This window comes from Salmo salar, chromosome ssa02 (assembly GCF_905237065.1).
Source record: "Salmo salar chromosome ssa02, Ssal_v3.1, whole genome shotgun sequence".
In the NCBI taxonomy this organism is placed as follows: domain Eukaryota; kingdom Metazoa; phylum Chordata; class Actinopteri; order Salmoniformes; family Salmonidae; genus Salmo; species Salmo salar.
The window spans coordinates 53152221-53162352 of record NC_059443.1 but is presented as its reverse complement, the minus strand read 5'-3'; the positions used below and the strand labels follow the sequence as shown (position 1 = coordinate 53162352).

Sequence of the window (10132 nt, the reverse complement as noted above, 5' to 3'; positions counted from 1 at the left end):
AACTTTTACACCTCAAAAAGCAACAGTCTTGAATGATGCAGAGGTTTGTGATTCTGCTCGCCACAAGTCTTGTCACACTCCTGATGGAAACAACACTAGCACCTACATTAAAGGGATACATCAGGATTTTGGCAAAGAGGCCCTTTATCTACTTTCCCAGAGTCACATGAACTTGTGGATACAATTTTCTCTGTGTCCAATATGAAGGAAGCTAGAGATAGCATTTTCTCGTGAAACTAACTAGCGTTAGCGCAATGACGAAGTCTGGGTATCTGCTACCCATAGACTTCCAGTCATTGCGGTAGCAATGGTTAGCAACTCCCTTCAAACTGCACGCAGAGACATAAAAATGGTAGCCACGAGTTCCTGTGACTCCAGGGAAGTAGATTGCCAAAATCCTCACGTTTCCCTTTAACATAGAACACTAGCGACACATTGGTTTTGGGGTAAGTCAAAATGGAAAAGCACCATACCTGGACTTGTCCAATATGAAACAATGTTTTGGTTTTCCGTTCCAAAAAGTTTTCCATTGTGTGCACAATTGAACATGTCCCAGGCCTTTATTTGGATGGGATGTACAATGGGGGAACATTATGCTGATGGGAGACATCACATTCAAATATTTTCATTCATACAAAAAAAGTATAGCATTGCTCTCCTTTTGCCTATGGGACAATATATTTTAAGGCTGAACAAAAACCTCTAAATCAGTAGAGGGAAATACACACAAAATACTGACCATATACTACCCCTATGCTCTATGAAAGGGCTGTTCAATGTCTGTCCTGGAGGGCTGAAACACTTCTGTTTTTCATCCTCTCCTAATAGGAGACTAATTCAGACTTGGGACACCAGTTGAGTACAATTAACTTGGATTGTAGTTCTTTCCGTCAGCGGTGCCATTCACACCCTGTCCCTGCTACGGCTCTCAAAGACATGTATATGTCAGTTCAAGGCCTCAGCTCAGCAAACGTGCTGCACAGATTCAGTCATTTCAACATAATCTGTATTGAAAGAAAAACAAACAAATATATTGACACTATCTATATCATCTAGAGATCAGTGGAACGGAGCCCAATAGGTGGAGGTATGGCCCATCAGAAAGAACTAGGGCTCCTTTTGGAATCCTCAACAGCATCAGTGAGACGAGGCTCACTCCGGGATGGAGGGTGGCCAGTCCACATCTACAGACTGAGGAACGCACAGAGAGAGAAAGACTAAACTCATCAGAATCCTTTTGATTCACCTGCATTTTCAATCATAGTCCAGCAATTTTCTATATCGAAATATGCTTAACTATCCCTTTAAATTATGAATGTGAACTTTTCAACTGTCTTGCTATTTTTTATACAATAATCACTGTGCACAGTGTCTTATTTTAATATCCCACAAAAAGGTAGATACTTTTTTAAATACCCACATCAACGTCCAGCTCTAGGATATCAGTCTCAGTCTTCAGCAGATCACACAGATTGGGCTTGGTGCGACCAAAGTCTCCGTGGACAAACTCCTTGATGTAACTGGGAACAGCTAAGGTACTGACATTGGGTGAGTCGTTCATGATAAAAAAAAGAAAATGTATTAATTTGTTATTGTGTGTGTGCGTAAGTATATCACTGTGAATGTCTCTCAACCTTAATACCTCCGTGTGTGGGTTTGTGTATGATTTCGTGTATCTCACTGTTTTGCTTCTCTCTGTATAAAGGATACGTCCCTGCCTGCGTGCGCAGCTTCAGGTGGAAGTGATGCGTGTCCAGGAAGCATGTACTCATGGTGTGGATGACCCGCTCTCTGACGGCCAGCGGCCTGCGATGCAACACTCTTAGTGGCGTCTTCTGTGCTAGCTTCAACTCCTATATGACCAAGCCAAAGATTATCAACACATACCGTAGGTAGGCAGAACTTTCATTTTAAGGTACTGTTTACACTGAATGAGCAAACCAAAGATTATAAAACACATACCATAAAATAAACTACAACCAAGATGTTTAACCACTGTGATTGTATATGAAAACAATGCCATTTAAAGATAGCATTGTGAACACTCACCTTGGTTTCCTCTAAGAACGTGATGTCGTCTTTGTCGATAGCTTTCTGGGTCCATATGAGGGCGGTGTACGACTTGGTCTTGTCCTCCTCACCCTCCTTCATGTGGCCCATAGCATCTCTACGCACACACAAACACACAGAGTATGATCTGTCAGCATCATTCTTAGGTCTCTGGACAGAAGTGAGACACATTTCTCTACTGCGTTGCTCACCTGCTTACAATCTGTAGATCTCGTACTCTGATTTTGTCCGAGGACTGGTTGATGGTCTGTGAGAAGAAAAGATAGGGCTGTGGTCAATTCCTGTGTGTGTGACCCTGCAGAGACGCTGTGTGTGTGACCCTGCAGAGACGCTGTGTGTGTGACCCTGCAGAGACGCTGTGTGTGTGTACCTCCTGCAGCTGTCGGACCTCTGCCTTATTGAACCTGGCTCTGTGAGGATTTAGCAGCTCCAGTGCAAACGGACGACCTGCGAATGGGGATAGAGACACCTCTTTACACCTCACATTGACGGAAACAAAGGCTGGGGATGTGTAAACATACATGTATGTTGTGTGTCTGACCATTTCCAAGCGTACGCACATCAACGTCCTCCCTTCCTGAGGAGGAGAAATTAAACCCTGCAAAGACCAGAGGGGAAAAGAGGAGAAAGACATTACTTGAGATACCAGATTCCTTCACCAGTGTATTCTTTTGGATCTGTCTTTCTCATCGACTTAGATAGACATTGGATCATTGCATCTGTCCCATTATGGCATCTGTGATAGCATGGGCAGCGCCATTTAGGCCATCTCTTTTGAATTAGTACATTTTCTTCTAATACTACTTCTATGAATTGGCAAAAGAACAGAAAGGGTGCATACTGCTACCTGCAGTGTGTTTGAACAGGTATGAAGCCAAGGTTGCCGATTTCCTGCCACCTGAAGTTATGGCATGTTTGCTCACTAGTTTAAATTTTACCATTTAAGTTGACTGAGAACACGTTCTCATTTACAGCAACGACCTGGGGAATAGTTACAGGGGAGAGGAGGGGGATGAATAGGTGACCGTGATGGTTTGAGGGCCAGATTGGGAATTTAGCCAGGACACCGGGGTTAACACCCCTACTCTTACGATAAGTGCCATGGGATCTTTAATGACCTCAAAGTCAGGACACTAGTATAATTCATTGGCTGATCCCTTCTGATGACTACTTCAAAATGGTGAAAGTCCTCAACGGTGCTGCCCATGCTGAAACAGGCTTTTGGGCCCTCTATCTATCTCTATGGTCTATCTATCCCTAGGTAATAATGTGTAGAGCCTATGAGGTTCAGTCGGGAGAAAACATTTAGAAACAGAGCGAAACAAGGAGGTTCTACCGGAACTCATCCAATAAGAACACAGAGTTTTGTTTCCCATTGCTACAGTGTGCCCTTCTGAACACCACCCAGTATATGCTCACCCTCAGCCCGGAAAGAGGAGAGGAGGGGTGCGGCGATTAGCTCCTCCACCGAGGACTCCATCCTCCTCTCTCCGTCAATCACCCAGGGGGTCTGGGGCAGGGTGCGGGAGAACTTGTTGTACCTCCCTAAAAAAACAGGGACAAACATAAAGGAGTCAAGTCAAACCCTTAAAAACAACTCTTCAGTATTGGATTGTAAATAACAGAAAAATCCCAAGCCGTGAAAAAAATCGAATCAAATTTTATTAGTCACATGCGCCGAATACAACAGGTGTAGACCTTACAGTGAAATGCTTACTTACGAGCCCCTAACCATGAAGGGTGAATCCTAACTTTTCCTTAAGTCCAACTTTTACTTAGCCATGCATTGATGTCAACGGAGGAATAAGTGAAAATTCGACTTACCTAATAGGATGTTAGGATTCGCCCCCAACTGAATACATTCCCGAAGTGAAATGACCCCACTCTTGATAATCTCAAAGCCCTCCTTTTGTTCAAATCATCCAAAAGGGATGTCATAAACAACCTTACCCGCCACAAATACAGAAACGTGAAGACACTGGGCGTCTTGAGCAATGCATTTCCTCGCTGGTCGTGTAGGGGGACAGGGGAACTTTCTAGAGAGAGAAAATAAATATCATTAAGCAATACATGCAGTTAGATTGTCAGTTTTCTCAAAAGAGTGAAGACAGAGAAACAGAAAAAAGAAAAACGAGAATAACATGACCACCTACTTTAGAAACTTCTCATCGGAAACCTTCTCGAGGGCTTTGACTACGGCCATTCTAGTGAAGACATTCTGTTGTGAGACAAACTACAGATCAGAGAAAAGACAGTAACACAGAAAGACTTGGAACGACAAAGAATGAGCAGCATGTCGCCATTGGTAACAAAAAAGCAATTGGACAAAAACATGGAACTTATCAAAACCATTTATACCAACGACCCATTTTGTTCAAATGTCACGTGACATGGCTCCAATTGGCTTTTTCACTCACCTGTTTGTTCTTAGTTGGTCTGAAGCAGTCTGAACAGATGCCAGCCCTGATTGCAAGAATAAAGCAGAGAAGTAGAAAGTAGTTTCATAAAAATGCTACTCCACAATATTACATGTATTTTGCTGGCCTTTACACCTATAAAATCTATCCATCCATCTGGCTGTCTAGTCAATCTATTCATCTGGTCTATACCCTGAGGAGGAGTGTGCTCGGAGGACTTACAGGAAGTGGCAGTCTGAGTCCGTCTCTGGATGTGTGAACCCCACGCCCACCTCAAACTGTTCAGTTTGTCGACTGATCTGTGGGATAAAGAGGAAAATAAAACAGGAATAAACAAAAACAAATCAAGAATAAAAATACATTTCAGGAATGAATATAATTTTGTCACTTACATTTGATCTATTTGCCTTCATTTTACCAGGGTAAATTCACTAATAGAACACTCACATTACTAGCCTGAGTGCAAGTCTGTTTGTGCCGCCTCCCGGTCATGTTTTTCTTGTCAATAATAGCAATTGACTTGACAAGACCACAAGCAGATCTGGAACCAGGCTAGCTCATTACAGGTTATTGCTATAGATACAAGTAGTGCCTTGTACAGTAACTGTATGACAAGTTGTTTTTAACAGTGGTGTCCGACCCATCAGCAAGTGAGGCTACTGGATGGCTACTTCCGGGTCACTGGTCACTGACCTTGGTCACCACAGGTACGCCACCAAGCTCTTTGGACACCAGACCCTGCATGGTCCACTTGAAGGCCTCCTTCACCTGGATGACATCATCCTTATCGAGGCATATAGACTTCTCCCTGTTTAGTAACAAATTCAACGTAATTAATGTATTAAAAACCCCTAAGGTAGATGTCTGCGCCCTCGTGGAAATCGAATTAGCATAATACAAACATCCCCATAAAAGTTTTTTTTTGCATTGGATGCGTCTCGTGACAGAACTAGAGCTGTGTTTGTCACACCATGAGACTTAGGTCTTCTCACAAAATCATCTGAACGGTTTTTTACTCTATGGAAAGATGAGACTCTCACGAACACAATGGTGTTCTCTGTTTTTCTCTACGACCCCCCCCCACAAGCGTCTTGGGACTCGTCTGAAGTCGGTATAGCAACTTCTGTCTGTAGCGTTCGAACAGTTTGGGTTACACACTAATATGGGTGCGACTCTCACGAACATGTCGGTTGTTTTGGTCTAGGACGTCCACAGGCCTCAAAGACTTGTCTGAAGGTCCCCCGGTACCAGTTGGAAAAAAATTGATGGAAGTATACACTACTGTTCAAACGTTTGGGGTCACTTAGAAATGTCCTTGCACATTTTTTTGGTCCATTAAAATAACATAAAATTGGTCAGAAGGCAGAGTTGCAAAGAAAGAAAAAAACCATATCTCAGACTGGCCAATAAAAATAAAAGACTAAGATGGGCAAAAGAACACAGACACTGGACAGAGGAACTCTGCCTAAAATGCCAGCATCCCGGAGTCGCCTCTTCACTGTTGACGTTGAGGCTGGAGTTTTGCGGGTACTATTTAATGAAGCTGCCAGTTGAGGACTTGTTAGGCGTCTGTTTCTCAAACTAGACACTCTAAGGTACTTGTCCTCCTGCTCAGTTGTGTACCGGGGAATCCCACTCCTCTCTCTATTCTGGTTAGAGACAGTTTGCGCTGTTCTGTGAAGGGAGTAGTACACAGCGCTGTACGAGATCTTCGGTTTCTTGGCAATTTCTCGCATGGAATAGCCTTCTTTTCTCAGAACAAGAATAGACTGACGAGTTTCAGAAGAAAGTCCTTTGTTTCTGGCCATTTTGAGCCTGTAATCGAACCCACAAATGCTGATGCTCCAGATACTCAACTAATCTAAAAAAAGGCCAGTTTTATTGCTTCTTTAATCAGAAAAACAGCTTTCAGCTGTGCTAACATAATTGCAAAAGGGTTTTCTAATGATCAATTAGCCTTTTAAAATGATCAACTTGGATTAGCTAACACAACGTGCCATTGGAACACAGGACTGATGGTTGCTGATAATGGGCCTCTCTACGCCTATGTAGATATTCCATAAAAAATCTGCCATTTCCAGCTACAATAGTCATTTACAACATTAACAATATCTACACTGTATTTCTGATCAATTTGATGCTATTTTAATGGGCAACAAAATTGCTTTTCTTTCAAAAACAAGGACATTTCTAAGTGAACCTAAACTTTTGAACGGTAGTGCATATGGAGGCTGTTTAGTGCCAAAAAAAAGGAAAAAAAGAAATGTTGCCTGACCTTTCTTATCTCTCTCAGATACTGGACAGCCTTCAGAACAAACTTCCTTTAAAAAAAAAATTGGGGGGGGGAGAGAAACTGTTGTTTCGCCCTCCCCTCCCCCGGCTTAGACATGACAGGTTATAAAAGGTAACATGAAAGATGAGTGTTCATAATATAGTATTTCAATGTGTTGTAGTGATGTAATGATACTTTGGGATTAGAATGATTTATTTAATGGAAAGAAATTAGGCTAGATAGATGGACGCCACTCTGGTGAAGCGAACTTACCTCACTTCCTTCTTTACATGCAGCCAACAAGAGTGCTGTAGGGGTGTGGCAGAGAGAGAGGAGGGTACATGTTCAGAAACGTCCTGAGTAACATCCTGTCTGTTTACAAGCATCCGTCATGCACACCCTAATGGGGAATGCCACATCTGTAGAAACAATGGCTTTAGCGATAGCACTTTAGTCTACTCTAGTCTCTATACTAGACAGAAGCAGTACCACTAACTATGAGGTAACTACGCCCTCTAACGGCCAACCCAGGGACATGATACTGCATTATTGACTGTATAGTAGTCTCTCACTCCACACATCACACTGTATAGAACTACTGGGGTCCAGGCTATACTGACTGTGTGGGTATGACAGAATCAACTGAGGTTGAAATAATCATACTTTTCCATTGAATGGAAGTTGTTTTGAGACAAACCATTTGAATATACTGTAAGCCAACACCTCCCTTGGCCGCCTTTCCTTCCAGTTCTCTGCTGCCAATGACTGGACTAATTTTTTTAAAAAATCACTGAAGCTGGAGTTTTATATCTCCCTCTCTAACTTTAAGCATCAGCTGTCAGAGCAGCTTACCTATCATTGCACTACTACCTCATCCCCATATTGTTATTTATCCTCCTGTTCTTTTTCACCTCAGTATCTCTACTTGTACATCATCATCTGCACATCTATCACTCCAGTGTTAATGATAAATTGTAATTATTTTGCCTCTATGGACTATTTATTGCCTTACCTCCCTACTCTTCTACATTTACACACACTGTACATAGATTTTTTTTGTGCTATTGACTGTACATTTGTTTATGTGTAACTCTGTGTTGTTGTTTGTGTCGCACTGCTTTGCTTTATCTTGGCCAGGTCGCAGTTGTAAATGAGAACTTGTTCTCAACTGGCCTGTCTGGTTAAATAAAGGTGAAATTTAAAAAAAATGTCAAATCTGATAGGTACACAATTACGTGACATCAGTTATCAGCCAAGGCCTACAATGTAACCACTGACCTCTCTGACAGACAGCTGGGCCGGCAGGGAGACAGACAGTACCATCGTGTCAAACTGGTAGTTTTTGGCCTTCACCACATCCGATATCTGCACACATACACAAAAACAGTGTCATGAATCCCCCCAAATTCCATTGTTGGTTCTGTCCTCTTAGGCCTCAAGCTGTGGTATTTGAGGCAGATTCTGGTAGACTGGAGCATTGACTGACGATGGTGATGATGGGGTATTTGATCACTAGGCAGGTACAAAGGTCTTTCTTTTCATTTTAATCTTCAAGGTTGTGTCCTAAATGGTACCCTATTCTCTATATAGTGCACTACTTTTGACCAGGGTGTCATTTGGGACACACCTGAAGACATATTTAGTCATAGGTATCATGTAAAACAACAGTGGCTCCGAATGCAATAGGATTAATAGTGACCAAACACACCTTTATGGCATAGGCTTCATCACAGAACTCCTGTAGAACTCCCAGGCACACCGCACACACGTCCGAGTCCGCTGGCTTGGCGTCGCCTTCCTCCATCACCGTGGGAACCACGGCAGAGTCGCCTTCTGATTGGACGTCCGTCTCCGCGGCATCCATCTTAATTTTTTTACTAGGGGGGTCTTCTGTGTGCTGCTCCAGCACGGCTGCATCTTGGCATTCATTACTCTCTGAATCACTGATGAAAGCACAAAGCTCCTTTGCTGTATCCTGAGCATGACAAACAGAAAAACATTATTCAGCATCAAAGAATATATATTAAAATGTCTGCCTGCAGTTCAGTTCACCCAATATATGACAGCAAGTTAGATCATGGGCACAATTATTCTAAAGGAGAATACCTAGGTTACCTACAAAGTAGCGTCTGCCACAGGCTTTCACGCAAAGCCTTAAGCCGAGACTACCTACAAAGAAGAATGTTGGAGCTACTTAACTGTCTTTGCACTTGAATCTCTGAAATGTCTGTATGTCTGTCCCTGCTTTAAGTGCAAAGACAATACAATGCAGCAAAAGCACTGACCTCATAAGACTGGCGGTAGGCTGACTGCACCCCCAAGCAGCAGAACCTCAGGACACAGCGGGCGCAGCATCCAGCTTCCAGCAGCTTCTTCACTATTGGTCTATCTTTCTCCTTCAGGGGCAACATAATACAGCTGTAAAATGGACAGAGATCATAGATGAATGAGATCAGTAAGAAAGATGAAAGTACACTTATGTCTGGCAAATCTACTACAACAACTTAGCTGACAGAGTTCAGTAGAATCAGTACTACTATAGGTTAAGAGTAATATAATATACACATCACAATGCTAATAACATATCACACACTGTAGGGTGAGGTTACAATCATTGAGAGCTGCAGCAAAGCTTGCATGCACACTTTGCATTACAAAGATAGATATGGGGGCTATAAACTCTTAACTCAGAAGTAAAATCTCATCTGTACTACTATACAATACTGGAAAGGGCTGCTTGCTCTGAGACCTGTGTACACATTGCTAGCACTAGGTCACACTCGCAGCCCTGTGTGGATGTTGATGCATTTGATGTTATGATGTGCTGCTAGCCTATGTAACTACAGTAGTTCGCTACTGTAGTTCTTAAGCTAGCTAGTTAGCTTTATCTGAGAACACAAATAAGCACAAGCTTACGAACCTACTCATATAACCTACCTTGAATGGCAAATGAATTACAGTATTTGTACGATAATCAAATGTCTATGTAGAGCAAGAACACAGTTCAGTCAAAGATGGTTTAGAAACTCTGTGGTTCAGTCATTTGGTTTCTCAGCATGCAGCAAATGTTACATGAACATGACGTCATCAGAAGTAGACACAACTAATCGAATCAGATAGATCAATATATTGATGAGGGTGGATATTATCATTTTGATCAACACCACAAGTCCCTTTAATTGTATACAATATCACTTCCAGTACCTGTATATGACTGTATATAAATATTCATTATTTAAAATGTACAAATAAAAGCTAGTTTGATGCACACAGTGACCTACTTGCTTCGTCTCATCCCAACATATAAAACCGCAAGGCAAATTGCTAGACATCTAAAACGTCATATCAAGGCGCCGTCGAAGTTGACAGAAGG

At 42.3% G+C, this 10132-nt stretch overlaps 1 protein-coding gene across 4 annotated transcripts; it reads right to left on the bottom strand.

The window, feature by feature from the left end:
* Positions 1–541: 541 nt before the first annotated feature.
* Positions 542–10110, bottom strand: LOC106585758 (tRNA pseudouridine synthase Pus10). 4 transcript variants are annotated; one of them, XM_045705905.1, is made up of 18 exons: positions 10041–10110; positions 9045–9177; positions 8468–8734; positions 8038–8124; positions 7033–7067; positions 5181–5295; positions 4710–4786; positions 4488–4533; positions 4224–4303; positions 4021–4106; positions 3490–3615; positions 2612–2668; positions 2441–2517; positions 2262–2317; positions 2050–2167; positions 1711–1853; positions 1405–1520; positions 542–1191 (listed from the first exon to the last, which is right to left on the bottom strand). In XM_045705905.1, the coding sequence occupies exons 1-17, from the start codon at positions 10052–10054 to the stop codon at positions 1409–1411; spliced, it is 1629 nt and encodes a 542-aa protein (XP_045561861.1). In that variant the 5' UTR covers positions 10055–10110; the 3' UTR covers positions 542–1191; positions 1405–1408. The 4 variants fall into 4 exon arrangements, with proteins under 4 accessions (XP_045561861.1, XP_045561847.1, XP_014027817.1 ...); XM_045705891.1 differs by having other exon boundaries at positions 1421–1520; XM_014172342.2 differs by having other exon boundaries at positions 1421–1520; positions 4224–4288.
* Between the last annotated feature and the right edge of the window lie 22 nt (positions 10111–10132).

Coding starts and splice junctions, on each gene's coding strand:
- LOC106585758 (XM_045705891.1), bottom strand. Junction 5,296..7,032: donor CATGTAAAGAAGGAAGTGAG/GTAAGTTCGCTT, acceptor GTTACTAAACAG/GGAGAAGTCTATATGCCTCG. Junction 2,318..2,440: donor AGGTCCGACAGCTGCAGGAG/GTACACACACAC, acceptor TTCTTCTCACAG/ACCATCAACCAGTCCTCGGA.